Source organism: Neoarius graeffei, chromosome 5 (assembly GCF_027579695.1).
Source record: "Neoarius graeffei isolate fNeoGra1 chromosome 5, fNeoGra1.pri, whole genome shotgun sequence".
In the NCBI taxonomy this organism is placed as follows: Eukaryota; Metazoa; Chordata; class Actinopteri; order Siluriformes; family Ariidae; genus Neoarius; species Neoarius graeffei.
The window spans coordinates 40,918,262-40,936,094 of NC_083573.1; the positions used below are offsets into that span (position 1 = coordinate 40,918,262).

Here is a 17,833-nt window from a genome sequence, read left to right on the forward strand (position 1 = left end):
TCACTTTTAATCCAGGTCTGTAGTGTGAAATGTTCTCAGCTGTGTTTTTGTTTAAAAATGTTTTCCAAATTGTAGCTGTGTTTAATTCATATCCAGAGAAATATATATTCCAATATAATATACTCAGCATAAACATTTTAAATAGATTCTATATTTTTGGTCCATCCACGACATATTACTAAAGTAGCCTATTTACTGTTGTTGATGTGAGTCACTTGCTGTTAGCCAATTCACTTTCTCGTACCAGGAGAGCTGAAAGGAACGAGTATTATTCCCTACCTTTTTCACCAAGTCAATTTGAGGCGTTGGTCTACCCTGCTCTTTAATTTTAATTTTTTCCTCGAAAGGAAGACTGGCAAATGGCTTCGCCAAAATTAAATCAACAATGCTTGGCATCCGTGCGCAGCTTTCTTGCTAGCTGACTAGCCCCCTCAAGTTCAAGTTCAGTCACTCAAATAAACGAAATTTCTGGAACTAAGATAGCAAACTTGACAACACTATATTTACAATGAAAATATATACAAACTAAAAAAGCTGGTAGAAACCGTATGTAATGAATGAAATTGAAATGTAAGCTGATCTCTTGCAATACACCACAGCACTTGCGAATCCGCATGGGACTGAACTGAAATTCACCGCTGCCTGTCTATATTTGAAACGAGCTGTCAATCAAAGAAAATATCCGGCCGCTTTCACCAATCACCAGTCTCCTCGCAGAAACTGCCATGTCCCTCCCACTGTGAGGCTGGGAGTCCGTAGGCGGGCGTTTTCGCAGTATTTGTCCAATAATCGTCTTGCATTTTGAGACTGAAAAGCGCATAGCTCCCAAATGCCATTGAAGTCCACTGAGGCTGGGCTGCATCGCGCTGTCACGAGGGGGAAAAACTCACGCACACATTAGGCGAACTGGGGAAAGTTATAACGGAATGATTTCGCACTGTAGTTGGGTTGAGCACATATATTTCTATGATTCTGGATCTGAAATAGCAATGTTATAAGGTCGGCTATAACATAAGCCTAGCGCAATTCATCCTACACGATGTTCGTCATTTTTAGAGGAGGCTGAGCCTCCCTTGTTGTCTTGGAGCAATCGCCCGTGGAGTGAAATGTGCGCACTGTAGAGCCCTGATTATAACCTCCTTTACCTTGTAGTAGTTTGTGTGTTATCAGCCTAATAAATGGGGTTGGAGTGTCATTTCTTTTTTAATTCCACCTGCAATTTTTTCTCACGTTCACAGCTTTATTGCTCAAAAACTACTGAAGGTATCTTCCTCAAAATTTTCAGGATCCAAAATATATTCATTATTAATTAGAAAAAAAGCAACCATAGAAATAAACTACTTCTGTTAGAGCTCTAAAAAAAACCCCAAACATAATTAACCAAACCGCAGTTTTAAAATTGTTTTATTTTACCTTTCAATGAGTACTGAAGCACCAGAAACGATTAAGAAATACACCGATATTAAATGCTTTGTTAGTATGATAATTTAGACACGGTCCTCTGTCCTCTCAGCACACCTCTGAACATGTGCAGAAAAGTATGTTCACAAGGACTGAAAAAGTGAGTTTTTCATATGTCCCCTTTAAAACAAAGTTGGAAGCACACAGTTGTATAGGATGTCCTTTGTATGCTGGAGCTTTACAATTTCTTTTCACTGGAACTAAGAGGCCCAAACCTGTTCCAGTATGACGATGCCTCTGTGTACACAGTGAGCTCCATGAAGACATGGTTTGCCAAGGTTGCTGTAGAATTCGATTGACCTGCACACAGCCATGACCTCGACCCCACTGAGCACCTTTGGGATGAACTGGAACTCTGTGCACCAGAGCTCCAGTGCTTGATATCATAAATACTCTTGTAAGTGAATGGGCACACATCCCTGCAGCCACGAACCAAAAGTCCCAGAAGAGTGGAGGTCATTATAAGGGCAAAATAGAAACCAAATCTAGAATGGGATGTTTAACAAGCATGGGTAAATAAATTTTATATTAATATCCCAATATGTCAAAAAGTCCAGTTATGTCTTGATGAGTAGCATGCTATAGATGCACAATGGTGTAACATAGGGAAAAAAATTAAAAATTCAGGTTTTGATTTTATGTACTGAAATAACTATTAGGCACAATTTTTTACAATATCTATATAAATTAATTGTTTTTACCCATTTTAACCTTGAAATCAGCATTTTAATGATTACCCATAATGCATTGTTTATCGTGCTAAAACATCATAAGACAGTGGAAATACCACCTTTACATGGCATCTTTCTCGATCGCATGTGCCTAGAAGCGTACCTTCTAGAACATTCCTGGGTGGTCACGGACTGTCACGTAGCCTAGTTTGGTTGTGAAACTCGCTAGGATGGAGTATTTTCGCGAGTTTAGTGGCAAACTTTTTGCTCCACCTAACGACATCACGTGACGTCCACCCACTTTCGCTAACTCCACCCAATGTGTCCACCCACTTCCAGCCAGCACGGTTCAGCGCGGTTGTAGTCGAAATGCAACTCCAACAGCCCCACTCAGCCCAACTCAGCACCGCACGGCTCAGCCCAACTCAGCCGCGTTGGTAGTGGAAAAGCCCCATTAATTGGAAGCGGGAGAAATGAGAGTTTCTCAACTACAGCAGCACTTCTCACCATAGATGGCTGGCGTGTTTCACAGCGTTTGGGATTTACTAAATCGACTAAATCTCTAGATCTACTGAAGCTACGAGGATATAAATCACCAGGATTCTAATTTACTGGGTGAGAAGTATTATATATATTTTTTGAAAGGTTTATTCGTGCTACAAGTCCATGAAAGTTGGAATTGTTCGTGAAGGGGTTAGTTAGATTTTGGTAGCGTGACGCGCACAACAAGCAAAAGAAAAAACAAATTTTCTTCCGAATTTCCTTGCTTTATCAAAATTATATTTTTTGATACATTAAAAGACTGTGTTTATAATATTTAAGCAATTTTTTATTATAGAGAATATTTGATCAAAACTTTCAAAACAGCATTCAAAGTGATTTTTCACGGGTGTAAATGTTACGCGTGACGTACATAATTACGTTAAATTTTAAGAACTAAAATTCTGTTAAAAATTCTAGATTTGTGCTATCATTCTGGGGTTTTGCTGAATAATATTTTAGGGAGTTCTCTTACAAAGCTGAAAATTCAATGAGTTTTGGTGAAATTCTAGAAAAGTTATTTACATTTTAATGCACCTGATAGCGATTGTGCTCACACAGCGTGCTACTCATACTTGCATTAAATAAATCAATAAACAGGTTCTTTTTTTTTTTTAAATGAGTTTTTACTGTCCCTGGGGGACTGTTACTGCACTGATTCTGTGAGTTAAGTCACCAGGCACAGGCGGTCAATGCGCTCTCGTGGTCAGATGATGCGGACACTCGGCATCAGGACAGAAATGTTTCACCCAGTCAGAGCAACTTTGTATTCATCTGCAATGATGCTGCTGTCTAAAGAGACAAGTGAAGCCAAACCATGCCAGAAACATGCCCCATATCATAATACAGACACCTTTTTTCTCCCCCTTTAATTTGTGGTGTGAGAGAGAAAGATTTGTATGTTAACCTTGGGGTCGTTATGTTGTTGAAAGACCCAACTTTGGCCATCGTTGTTAATCTTCTGAGAAAGGAAAGTAAATTCAAGACTAAAAATACTCTAATGCGTAGTAGAAAGGAGGTTGAGTTGGGTTTGGAGAGATGGAGGTATGCATTGGAACGAAGGTGAGCAGTCGCAAAACAGAATACATGTGCATCAATGAGAACGGGGATGAGAGTGTAGTGAAGATGCAAGGAGTAGACGTAAAGTTAATTAGAATTATGCCGCTCCTTCATCTGAGCATCTCCACTCACAGCTTGAGAACTGCCTTTGTGAATGAATAAAATGCTACCTGATTGGCTGGCAGAAGAGGATGTGGGGTGAGCAGTGGCTCTATCATTTAACGGAAGAGGTGCTCAAACCAGCCATTTGGAACAGGGTTGTTTAAACAGGGAAAGAAGGGAGCTGTGGTGCTTTATCTTTGTGGTATTTTGACCAAAGCACATTCACAGATATTCCATTAATATCTCAGGAAACTGTCAACGGGGTAGAATGTGTCACCTTTAAAAGCTTGGGTAAAAACCACATATGGATGCCCACATACTTTTGGCCATATAATGTATCAGCCATTTTATTACCTCCGCCAAGGAGGTTATGTTTTCGGTAGCGGTGGTTTGTTTGTTACAGTAGCAACATTATGGAAAAAGTAATAAACAGATTGCTCTGAAATTTTTTCCAGAGGTGTGACTGGGCACAAGTAACAATCCATTAAATTTTGGCGGTGATCCGGATCACCTTCTGGATCCCGGATTTTTTTTGAAAGGATTCTTGGCGGAGGTCTGCGCTCTCAGAGTGCTTTTCTACTTTATATAACAGATTATTTATTTACACACACACACACATATATATATATATATATATATATATATATATATATACATACATACATACATACACACACACACATTATTTATATATATATATATATATATATATATATATATATATATATATATATATATATATATATATATAAAATGTGTGTGTGTATATATATGTGTATGTATGTGTGTGTATCACACACACTATATATATATTAGTGTGTGTGTGTTAGGTTGTTTTACAATCAGGGTACAAAGTTTGTGTCACAGGGGTCCAAAATTCAAATGGATTCAAACTGGTTCTTGTACCAGTTTTTAAGTGAAGGACAAGTTAAAGAACAGATAGGCATGTGTAATAGTTTGTATTATAACAATATTAAGTGTAGCTTTAAGCAGGGCTGGGAGAAACAAATGAAGTGATTCTCGGAGAGGACATTTTTTTTTTGACAATTCAGAATCCACTACTTCCATAGTGCTTTTAAATATAAGGCTGTAAGCTTTGTGTTAGTTGTCTCTAATATTTATGTCCCAATATCTTGACCACATTTTAGGATGAAAATAATCATTTTAGATATGTTATTTTATATTGAAAAATTAGCTGTCTCGGAGAGGACTTTTTTTTTGACACAATTACATACTAATTTGATCAAAATACTAGTCTGAAAACTTACTGGCATTCAACATTAAAACTTAACTATGTTTCCAATGATATGGAACCAAATATGTGTTTTATGGTATAAAGAATGATGTAAGTGCATCCCTTTTGGAGCTACCTGTGGTCAAAAAAAGCACTTTTTCTAAATGACACGAGTAATTTTGCTAAATATGACATATATTGCCATACATTCACCAAAAATAACGTTATCACCAAAATTTTTTTTGCATGGTAAATAGAGCTATCATAGGGCTACAATAAACAACCAAGTTTATTTAGGCTACGTTCACACTGCAGGCTGAAGTGACTCAAATCCGATTTTTTCGCCCATATGTGACCTGTAGCCGATCTTTTATTGACAATATGAACGACACAGATCCAATTTTTTCAAATCCGACCCAGGCCGTTTGGATATGTGGTCCTAATTCCGATTCCTATCCGCTCTTTTCATATGCGACTTCATTCTGAACCGCCAGGTCACATTCATCCGACTTACACGTCATCAACAAGCCACAAACGTCACTATTCTGCGCTGAAGTAGGCGGCGGGTCTCTCAAAAAAAGTTACAACAACATGGCGCATAATCACGGGTGCAGATAGAGGGGGGGGACGGGGGGGACTCGTCCCACCCAGATTTAAATTCACCTCGTTCGGTCCCCCCCACTTATAGGGAGGAAAAAACGTCTATGCTGTCTTTCTTTGTATAAGGCAAACCTCACGGAAAAATCAAAAGACTAATTACCATTCAGTTTATTGAGGTGCACAGCAGTGTATACATAGTTGCAACAACTCACATAAAACAAAGACTGATATTCGGTTGGTTGAGCTGCGCAGACTGCACAGGTTGTGAGCTCGAGCTTGGTTGCTATGGTTACTAACAACAAGTTCGACAGGCATATCGGGGTTGGTTTGCTTTGTCCCCCCCAGTTCAAAAAACGTATCTGCGCCCCTGCGCATGACATCAATGCGAGGGACGCTTCGGGCTGTGAAGGTTCTGAATCTTCTCAATGGAAGGACGCAGAGGTTAGGGAGCCGATTTCCATTTGGGGGGATGCAGCTATTCAAGCTAGATTGGATGAGTCATACCGCAACCGGGCGGTTTTACTTCCGTAAACACTGGCCATGCTCACTGCGTGTGACGTCGTCGTATCCTGCAATGCGCATGCGGAACACTTTTAGGTCGCTTTTCGTTCATACTGAGGATCACATACAAGTCGCATATATTTGTTAATGTGAACGACCTCACAAAAAAATCGGAATTGAGCATTAAGCCTTGCAGTGTGAACGTAGCGTTAGTCAAGCCTTTTGATATTGAAGATAATAACTGTTAAATGTGATTTTTAGCTTGCATACCCTGATTGTAAAACAACCCATATTTTATTTATTTTTTATATATATATATATATATATATATATATATATATATATATATATATATATACACACACACACACACACAGAGGTGCTTGAAAGTTTGTGAACCCTTTAGAATGTTCTATATTTCTGCATAAATATGACCTAAAACATCATCAGATTTTCACACAAGTCCTAAAAGTAGATAAAGAGAACCCAGTTAAACAAATGAGACAAAATTATACTTGGTCATTTATTTATTGAGGAAAATGATCCAATATTACATACCTGTGAGTGGCAAAAGTATGTGAACCTTTGCTTTCAGTATCTGGCGTGACCCCCTTGTGCAGCAATAACTGCAACTAAACGTTTCCGGTAACTGTTGATCAGTCCTGCACACCGGCTTGGAGGAATTTTAGCCCATTCCTCTGTACAGAACAGCTTCAGCTCTGGGATGTTGGTGGGTTTTCTCACATGAACTGCTCGCTTCAGGTCCTCCCACAACATTTTAATTGGATTAAGGTCAGGACTTTGACTTGGCCATTCCAAAACATTAACTTTATTCTTCTTTAACCATTCTTTGGTAGAACGACTTGTGTGCTTAGGGTCGTTGTCTTGCTGCATGACCCACCTTCTCTTGAGATTCAGTTCATGGACAGATGTCCTGACATTTTCCTTTAGAATTCGCTGGTATAATTCAGAATTCATTGTTCCATCAATGATGGCAAGCCATCCTGGCCCAGATGCAGCAAAACAGGCCCAAACCATGATACTACCACCACCATGTTTCACAGATGGGATAAGGTTTTTATGCTGGAATGCAGGGTTTTCCTTTCTCCAAACATAACGCTTCTCATTTAAACCAAAAAGTTCTATTTTGGTCTCATCCGTCCACAGAACATTTTTCCAATAGCCTTCTGGCTTGCCCACGTGCTCTTTAGCAAACTGCAGATGAGCAGCAATGTTCTTTTTGGAGAGCAGTGGCTTTCTCCTTGCAACCCTGCCATGCACACCATTTGTTGTTCAGTGTTCTCCTGATGGTGGACTCATGAACATTAACATTAGCCAATGTGAGAGAGGCCTTCAGTTGCTTAGAAGTTACCCTGGGGTCCTTTGTGACCTCGCCGACTATTACACGCCTTGCTCTTGGAGTGATCTTTGTTGGTCGACCACTCCTGGGGAGGGTAACAATGGTCTTGAATTTCCTCCATTTATACACAATCTGTCTGACTGTGGATTGGTGGAGTCCAAACTCTTTAGAGATGGTTTTGTAACCTTTTCCTACCTGACGTGCATCAATGCTTTTCCTGAGGTCCTCAGAAATCTCCTTTGTTCGTGCCATGATACACTTCCACAAACATGTGTTGTGAAGATCAGACTTTGATAGATCCCTGTTCTTTAAATAAAACAGGGTGCCCACTCACACCTGATTGTCATCCTATTGATTGAAAACACCTGACTCTAATTTCACCTTCAAATTAACTGCTAATCCTAGAGGTTCACATACTTTTGCCACTCACAGAGATGTAATATTGGATCATTTTCCTCAGTAAATAAATGGCCAAGTATAATATTTTTGTCTCATTTGTTTAACTGGGTTCTCTTTATCTACTTTTAAGACTTGTGTGAAAATCTGATGATGTTTTAGGTCATATTTATGCAGAAATATAGAAAATTCTAAAGGGTTCACAAACTTTCAAGCACCATTGTGTGTGTGTGTGTGTGTGTGTGTGTATATATATATGTATGTATGTGTGTGTGTAATATATATCCCCTATCCCCTTTCTCGTTCACCAAGAAAATTAAAGTAAAACAACCACTCCCTAAAGTTAAAAAAGTAATGTTAATATTAATTCATTAGTATTCTTTCAATTTGAATTGCAAAACAAAACTCCATCCATCCATTATCTGTAACCCTTTATCCTGTACAGGGTCACGGGCAAACTGGATCCTATCCCAGCTGAATATGGGCGAGAGGCAGGGTAAACCGTGGACAACTCGTCAAATCATCGCAGGGCTGACACAGAGACAAACAACCATTCACACTCACATTCACACCTACGGTCAATTTAGAGCCACCAGTTAACCTAACCTGCATGTCTTTGGACTGTGGGGGAAACCGGAGCACCCGGAGGAAACCCACGCGGACACAGGGAGAACATGCAAACTCCACACAGAAAGGCCCTCGCCGGCCACAGGGCTCGAACCCAGGACCTTCTTGCTTTGAGGCGACAGCGCTAACCACTACACCACCACCCCAAAACAAAACTAAGTGTGGTCTTGTGAGGTCTCTCCCCCAGTAATTTGCCATCATCAATCAGTATTATTGCTGTGTGCAAACAAAAAACAAAAGCAGATTTAAAAAAAAAAAAAAAAAAAAAAAATTACATAACGGCATTTAACCCCACTGAAATCTGCAGCAACTCTCTTGACTAACATGTTAAACAGTGCTCTCTCCCACCATCACACCACCAGTTGAGGGAATTTATTTAGAAATGGTGTTCGTTCCTCCAGTACAGTTCCACAGGCTCAGTGAAGCTGTTCTGGCAGCTCAGTACCTTACTGAGACACTTTAAAGGAAAAGCCAGTATAATGAGTCACTTGTCTATGGATATAACGCAACTACACCATATACTGCTCCACTTCTCTAACCTACTTAGCCCTGAAGTTATTACAGTGATGGATCAAATAAGTGCACACTTTCATAACATTGTGCCATGCGTTTAATTCATTTTCGTATGTTAAAGGAACAGTCCACCGTACTTCCATAATGAAATATGCTCTTATCTGAATTGAGACGAGCTCCGTATCAATGCGCTGCCGAAGCGCGCAGAAGGTGTTAGTACGCCTGTCATTATAGTGCGAACTTTCCATAGCATAGAAAATCGCCACGTTTCAATTTGTGTAACTGAACTTGTTTCATGTCACTGGTCATATAAACCTATGTAAACAGGAAAAACGCGGAAGAGTTTGGTCGCATCTAACTACAGCCCCCAAAAATACCGTTGGCCATACTGAGCCTAGCTACATTGCTAACAGGAGTGACAGCGCGTCTGACTGACTGGGAGGTCGCGCAAAGCTCGGAGAGGTACGGAGCAGCTCGTCTCAATTCAGACAACAGCATATTTCATTATGGAAGTACGGTGGACTGTTCCTTTAACTATACCAACATGATGTGCAGTTTTAATTCGGTCGACTTCTCATGCAATATCTATGCACCTTTGCCACATTCCTCTCCGCTTACCTGTCTTCCCTTCTTAGAGCCTCCAGATTATCAGACAGGAGAAAGTGAAACTAGAAAAGGTAAGCAAGCAAACTAGCCAACACGCAAGTAGGAGGCATCTATGGAATGCTTAAGGGTAGTACCTCACTGGGCTGCGACAAATTGCGAACGTCATTCGCGAAAGAGTTTCAAAAGTGTCTTGAAACATTCACGTGGCTTCTCAATTTCCTCGCATCAGTCGCAAAGTATCGCTCCTTCGTCGCTGAAATTTTGAACAGTGTTCAAAAAATTCGTGTGACAAAATCTCTCTCAAAATAGCCGCAAATGCGTCGCAAAGCCGTCGCGAACTCTTCTCAAGTCAGTTTCTGTGAGGCTTCCTCTACTTCCCTGCCTGCCGAGGGAAAGCCGGGCTGCGACAACCTGCGACTAGTTGGAGACACAACAATTGCGGTAAAATATCTCATCTCATTATCTCTAGCCGCTTTATCCTGTTCTACAGGGTCACAGGCAAGCTGGAGCCTATCCCAGCTGACTACGGGCGAAAGGCGGGGTACACCCTGGACAAGTCGCCAGGTCATCACAGGGCTGACACAGACAACCATTCACACTAGGGCTGCACAATTAATCGAATTTAATCGAAAATCGCGATTTTGGCTGCCACGATTAAATTAAATGAAAATCTCGATTTATTTCCATTTAAAATGCGAGCTCTGCTGCATATCTGATCAAGCACTTTTTGACCAGTACTCCGCCAAACCATTAGGGGAAGAACCGACGCATGTAAGGTTTCATTACTCCAACTAAATAAGCAAGCAAGCCAAGTTCAGTGTTGCCAGATTGGGCGGTTTCCTGCCTAATTGGGCGGTTTTAAGTGCATTTTGGCGGGTTTTGAACATATTTTGGGCTGGAAAACGTCAGCAGTATCTGGCAACACTGGCCAAGTGCACAGAGCTTCAGTGCAGCAGTATCTTCTTCAAGGGGTGATAGCGTGAGAGTAGGTAACAGATTGAGGTGAGAGAGAAAAGCTAACTATGTCGGAACAACAGACTATTTTGCACTGGAGGCAATGCTGTGACCTGCCTTCGCTCATGTTTAAAGCCAGAGCATGTTGATAGGCTGCTCTTTCTAGCTAAAAACTTGTAGGCCTCAGTATAATGCTATGTAATTGTTGCAATTGAGTTTTCATTTCCTTCATCCTTTGGTAATTTCTTGGATAAATTTCATTTATTTGTCATTTGGAAATCAGAATTTCTCTTTTAAATTTCATTCTGCACTGAAAGCTGTTCATATTGTTTGTTTGAATATAGTGAAATAAAATTTAAGTGATTTCCCTAACATCAAGAATAATCGTGATTACAATTTTTATCAAGGTAATCGTGATTATCATTTTTTCCATAATCGTGCAGCCCTAAGTCACACTCACATTCACACCTACGGTCAATTTAGAGTCACCAGTTAACCTAACCTGCATGTCTTTGGACTGTGGGGGAAAACGGAGCACCCGGAGGAAACCCACGCGGACACGGGGAGAACATGCAAACTCCGCACAGAAAGGCCCTCGCCGGCCACGGGGCTCGAACCTGGACCTTCTTGCTGTGAGGCGACAGCGCTAACCACTACACCACCGTGCCACCTGCGGTGCGGTAAAATATACGAAGATCAATTCAGTATGATTCCAAGTGAAAATTGTCGCTAATTTGCATATTTTATCCCAATTGTTGTGTCTCCAACTAGTCGCAGCCCAGTGAGATACTGGCTTGAGAATGATTTGAGGCGATAGTAAGACAGACAAAGGCAGGGAGGGGAGGGGAAAAAAAAAAACAAAAAAAAACAGGCAGCGTGTGTCATCTTGTTGAACTGCTGAAACGCTTACTAGGGCATGAGAAATACAACTAAGACAGAAAAGAGAGTAAAGATAAATGGAAGTAGTCCCACATTGTCAAAGAGTGCAACCAGTAAATGGATGGAACCCAGAAGTGCGGGACTTACCCCTCTACAGCAGGGGAGCGATCCGGCCGACTGCTTCCTCTGGATCTATATCTCCTCTGAGTGTGCAGGCGAGAGGGACGACTGGGGCCCCAGTGCTCTCCTCCTCCTAAAGGGCTACTGAGGTTCCCGCTGAGGCCTCCAGGGACAGAGCCACCAAATGGCCCTCCTCCTAGACCTAGTCCTCCAGCACCTCCTGGAACCCGTGGCTCTGACTCAGGTCTGTCCAAGTCCGCTGTAAATGGCCACTCCGCAAACAGAAGCTGCCAGAGCTACAGCAGGGAGATGTGCAAAAAGGAGATGCCGTGTTATTTATTTAAAATGTGTGAGAAAGATGTGATATGAAACTGTCACGAAGAAACAAAATTCTTTCTCCTGCTAAAAGGTACAGACAAGACAGACGTATTTACTACTGGTAAAAGACATGAAGCTGGACATGGATCTAGCAACATTTCTCCTAGAAAGGTATTTCAGTAAGCACAATCTCTACGAAGCTTTGAAAACGGATCGAGTTAATACACTTTTAGCACTTTGAGAGCCAGTCAATGCTTTGGATGAACAGTAGGGCTGTAATGATATGCGTATTGAAATCGCGATACGCAGAGCCACGATCCGTATCGCGATACAAGAAGGCAGAATCGCGGTACACCCTTTCAAACTTCTCCTCAGCCCAAAAACAGAGGCGCTTCCAAACTTCAATTTATGAATACTTTACTTTTTATTTATATTACATTTTAAACTTACTTAAATTACTTTTATTTTTTTATATCTATTAGTAAGTCGTTTTTTCGCCGACCTGCGACAATCTTCTGCGAGTCACGCAACGTCCACACTCGCCACTGGCAGAGCATTCATTTCTTTTAAGCGGTCGCCATTCTGGTTGCGACGCGGGGAGCGAATCTGTAAACAAGCAGCTCATTGGCTGGCTAGGTGTGCCACAAGCCAATCACTTGACCGGAAAGGCATGCAGTGTTGCCAGATTGGGCAGGTTTAGGTGCTTTTTGGCTGGTTTTGAACATATTTTGGGGTGGAAAACGTTAGCAATATCTGGCAACACCGAAGGCATGTCTGCTTGGGCGGAAGCCTTCTGCGGCAGTTACATTTTGACACGCGAGCAATGTTTCACCATAAAAATTCCGTAATTTCCATCTGTTTTCCGCGATCACAGAAAATCATTGGCCCTATGAGAGTGAGACAGTGAGAGAGCCACCCCCCCCCCAAAAAAAAAATCTTAACGGATTTACACGATTTGGAAAAATGACTTTCAGAACCGAAAAAAAACAGAGCTTCCGGCTCAACAGTATTATTTTGAGAAATAAAACAATCTTTGGATATACATTTGTTCATTTTTGCATACATATTACTCATTCTCTGCAGTGGTCTGAATTATTTGTTATTAAATAGTTAATGTAAGTAAGTAAGTAAATGTTAATAAGTCAAATTTACTACTTTAAAAAAACATTTAAAAAAAAAATCGTGGGCGTATCGAATCGTGGGTCAAAAATCGCGATACGAATCGAATCGTGAGTTGGGTGTATCGTTACAGCCCTAATGAACAGCCTTCACAGAAATGTATATATAGTACAAGATACACTATACAGCCAAAAGTATACGGACACTTCCTTTGTCACTTCCACATGTGCTTGTTGAACATCCCATTCCAGATTTAGTCGCGCTTTGCTGGTACAACATCCACTCTTCTGGGAAGGCTGTCCACTAGATTTTCGAGCATAGCTGTGAGGATTTGCCCATTTAGCCAAAACAGCATTTGTGAAGTCAGGCACTGATGTTGGGTGAAGAGGGCTGGTGCAGAAGGGTTTATTTATTTTAACTGTATTTTGTCAAATATTGTATTTTATACTTGCGCCTCTGTGCGACTAGCTTTCTTCTTGACAACAGTAATCCGTTTTTTTTCTGCTGCCTAGCTAGACGAGCTGATTAGTTATTTCTAGGCAGCATTATATCCTTTGTATGTATTAGGTGTTTTATTGTGTAGCATAAATAAACCATTATTGATATTGACAGTCGACCGCGAGTTGGCCTAGTGCAGGGCTTTTCAAAGTGTGGGGCGCGCCCCCCCTGGGGGGCGCCAGAGTTCTTCAGGGGGGGCGCAACGTGAGGAGCCTTTACCAGAGACAAAATGGATCGATTTTTAGTACCTAAAGCTACAGTGAGTGAGGAGACAGAGTTTGGGCCAAGCAAAAAAAACCCCAGAGCCTCCAGGATGTTGCGATTTGCAACTTCAGCGCAAATTCAACCAATCCCCACGAATTCAGGGCAGTGTTACAATTATATCCAATCATCGCAACTTTCCCGCAAATTTGACCAATCGTTGGCGTCGTCTTGAGGTGACGTCGACAAACTACCTTCCGCCTTACTTCCATGTTTACGTTCAAGAGAAGCAGCATGCGCGCAGTGTTGCCAGATTAGTTTTAAGTGCATTTTGGCGGGTTTTGAACATATTTTGGACTGGAAAACGTCAGCAGTATCTGGCAACATTGCATGATGTGCGAGTCAGTGTTTATATAGGCTTAAATTCTGTTACTGAAAGTGTGTTATGTTTACAGTGAAGCACTGTGTGCACTTTATTTTTTTTTTTTACTTAATACAAGAAAGTAATGGATGCCAACATTTTTGCCAAAATGGTATTTTATTTTCCATTGTTTAGGCAGCTTCAGCATCATACTGTGAGATTCTGTTCAAATTGTTTTTTTTCTTCTATGAAGCCTGAGCCATTTATTTTATTAGTTTATAATTATTGTTTAATTTAGTCTTCAGGAGAGACTGCCTGCACACAGTACTAGTATTAATAGTTTTTTTTTCTTACATGAAAGCTGCAGCATATTATATTATATTTTAAGGTAACTTCATGTTGTGCTGTGCGGTTCTCTGCACTTTAGCTTTTGAACCAACAGGTGCATTTGGAGAAGTAAAGCCTATTTTTCTGCATTTTTGTAGTCCTGGTAATCTTTTATATTGGTAAAGATGTTTATAGGACCATTTCTCAGTGTCTTTGTTTTTTAATCAATAGTTTTTCAGTAATAACTTAATATTTAACATACTCAATTTTAATCACAAAAAGAGAAAATCGCAACAATTTCTCGCAACTTTCACTTCCTCCCGCAATGTAATCGCAACAAAAACCTAAACACTGCAACTTTCATCGCAATTTTTTTGGAAAACCCCCGCAACAGACATTTTAGCCCGCAACAATCACAAAAAAGGCCCGCAGAATCCTGGGGGGACTGGAAAAAGAAGGAAGTATGAGCACGATTATTTAAAGTTTGGATTTTCATGGACTGGATCTGAAGATGCTCCACTGCCACAGTGTGTTGTCTGCCAAGAGGTGCTAGCTAACGATGCTATGAGATGTTTAAAATGTGTAAAAAAAAAAAAAGATGTTTTAAAAAGCACAGATGTTTAAAATGTGAAAAAGAAAAAAATAATGTGTACAACAACCATTTTTAAAAAATACGAATAGAACATTAAGTATAGCAACAACAAAAATTGTGTGTGTGTGTGTGTGTGTGTGGGGGGGGGGGGCACTGTTGTTTATTTGCTCTCCGAGGGGGGGCTGACTCTCCCACACTTTGAAAACCCCTGGCCTAGTGGTTAGCGTGTCCACCTCCCGATCGGGAGATCGCGAGTTCTACTCATGCTCGGGTCATACCAAAGACTGTCATAAAAATGGTACCTACTGCCGTCTGGCAAGGCACGCTGCAATACAGATGCGAGTGGGGAGTCAAACTCTCGCGGTTACCAGAGGACTCGCCCCCTACTCTAACCCTAGTTATGTAATAGGCGAGAGGCCGAGGGCTACGGAAACGGAGATCCTATGCGCCACATGGCGTGAGAAGGGACTTTGACTTTTTTGATACTGACAGTCGGCATTCCAGATCATCCCAAAGGTGTTCAGTAGGGTTGAGGTCAGGGCTCTGTGAAGGTCATGCAAGTTCATCCACTCTAAGCTTGGCAAACAAGGTGTTCATAGAGCACACTTTGTGCACAGAGGCACTGTTCTGCTGGAACAGGTTTGCAGGGTTTCTGCAGGCTTGAACAAGTTCAATTTAAGACTTTTTAAGACCTTTTTAAGACCATAACAGGTTAAACTTAAGACTTATGCCGCACAAAAAAAAAATAAAGAAAATTGGGAGAGCCTGAATTACTTTCGAAATAAAATTTATCATCATTCACCAATGAACTCATTACATCCCTAGGGTGCGCGCGTGCATTAATAAGGAACTAAGCTGCAGTGGAGCCAAAGACATCCCGCAAATCACTTGAGGATGAGGCATTCGATTCCGTACGGTTTGTGTGTTGTAACGTTACAGTTTGCACGGAGTTAGCTGATACACCGTCTCGAGATGTGCTTGGACCTGATAACGGTGAACAAAATTGAGTGATGGCATGCGATTGTTGCAGACTTATGGGCAGCCTGGTGCTTCTCCGCTTTCGCGTGCGATTCCAGTGCCTTTACACCCAGGGGTGGGCAATTATTTTTTCCCATGGGGCCACATGAGAAACAGAAAAATTTTGTGGAGGGCCGGACCAAAAGGCTGAACTAAATTCTGCATAATATTAATTGTATTTCTTTATATAAAGCAATAAATAACATTGTTTTTACAAGCTGCTAAGACTGGTAAGAGTATGGAAAAAACGAGGCTGCCTTACAAAAAAAATGTCATTTATTCAATCAAATTTCCCAAAACAATGGTTAACAAAATGTGAACGTTTGTACCATTTTTTTTCAGTCACATTCACCCCAAAACACAATAAAGACATCACAATATTGTCTTTCTACTCCAAATATCAAGCAAGATACATCATATTATAATAATGATGCCCACATTTGTAGTCTAATCACCTCATTTGGTGCTTTTCGCCGGAGATCGGCTCCGGCGCCTGCTGGTGACGTCACACGATGTGATTGGCTGGACCGTTTGAAGGATGACGTACAAGTTTGTGGTTGGTCTGGACAAATTACGGAAGTAGTTATCGCGCAATTAGGTTTCGTGGGATTTCATGTCATGTTCATGTCGCGCGCATTGCGTTTTTGTTGAACACAACTTCAAAATAAAAGCAATGCACATTCAGTCCATGCATGAGGTAAAATTAGAAAATACGTTTATTTTGTAATTTCTCATTAACCTTACGCGGGCCGGTCAGAATGAACCAAAGGGCCGGATGCGGCCCGCGGGCCGTAAAATGCCCAGGTCTGCTTTACACCCAGGGTGCGGAGTTTGAGTGTTCTTCTGCACAATGTGCAGTACGCCTCACACGGATTGTTTGGTACACATTTTAACCAGTCTACGGAATCATTGCGTTCAAGCCAGCAGTCGTTAAACTTGCATTTGCCCATTTTGCTACAAACCGTGACAATCTCCCTCGCTTCTTTTAGGCTCTACTGTCCAAACGCGCGCGTACCATGCCTTGCGCATCACCATGCCAACCGGGCTAGACGCTGGATTCCACTGTGTCTCATTTGTAGTTTGCAGCGTAGCCTACTGATACTAAGTAGGCCTAGCCTATATGACTAATTATGAATATCACCAACGCATTTAACAAAAAAAAAAAAAAAAAAAAAGGCGAATGGGGTAAATGGACGTAAGGATTTAAGACTTCACAAAATTACATTTAAGACCTACAATGCAAAATATGCTCGTATTTTAGACTTTTTAAGGCCTTAAATTAGGATTATCACATTTTAGACTTTTTAAGACTCTGCTGAAACCCTGGGTTTGGAACTCTTAGTTCCAGTGAAGGGAAACTGTAATGCTAAAGCACGCAAAGACATTTTCCATAACTGTGTGCTTCTAACTTTGTGGTAGCAGTTTAAGGAAGCAACACATATGGATGAGATGTTCAGGCGCCCACAAACATTTGGCCATGTAATGCAAGTGCGTCAAACTCTACTAAAGCAGGTCATGACACCTGAAACTCCTTACAAAAGGAGGAAAAATGAGCCAAAAAAAAAAGACAGCAAAATCACTCTTGATCACGTCAGTATGAGCCAAATTCCATGTGCTAACAGTGTTATAACTTCGCTTTCAAGCAGAACACAAAAGCACAGATCAGGGTACAGCGTTAATACCATGAGCCAGCCTGCACATGGGAATCAGTTTAACATGCAATAACATGCAGTGTCGATTGAACATATTGATTTCAAGTTAAATCCATGTGTTCGAG

General features: G+C 41.0%; 1 protein-coding gene across 2 annotated transcripts in view; it reads right to left on the reverse strand.

Annotated features, from left to right (window-relative positions):
* Positions 1-17,833, reverse strand: part of rnf115a (ring finger protein 115a) — a 53,571-nt gene that overhangs the window by 19,116 nt on the left and 16,622 nt on the right. For both annotated transcript variants that reach the window (XR_009654721.1, XM_060921722.1), the window contains exon 4: positions 11,651-11,919. Coding sequence is in view for 1 of the 2 variants with exons in the window: in XM_060921722.1 (XP_060777705.1) it covers positions 11,651-11,919 (269 nt within the window). In the remaining variant the exon portion in view is untranslated. The remainder of the gene's footprint in view (positions 1-11,650; positions 11,920-17,833) is intronic.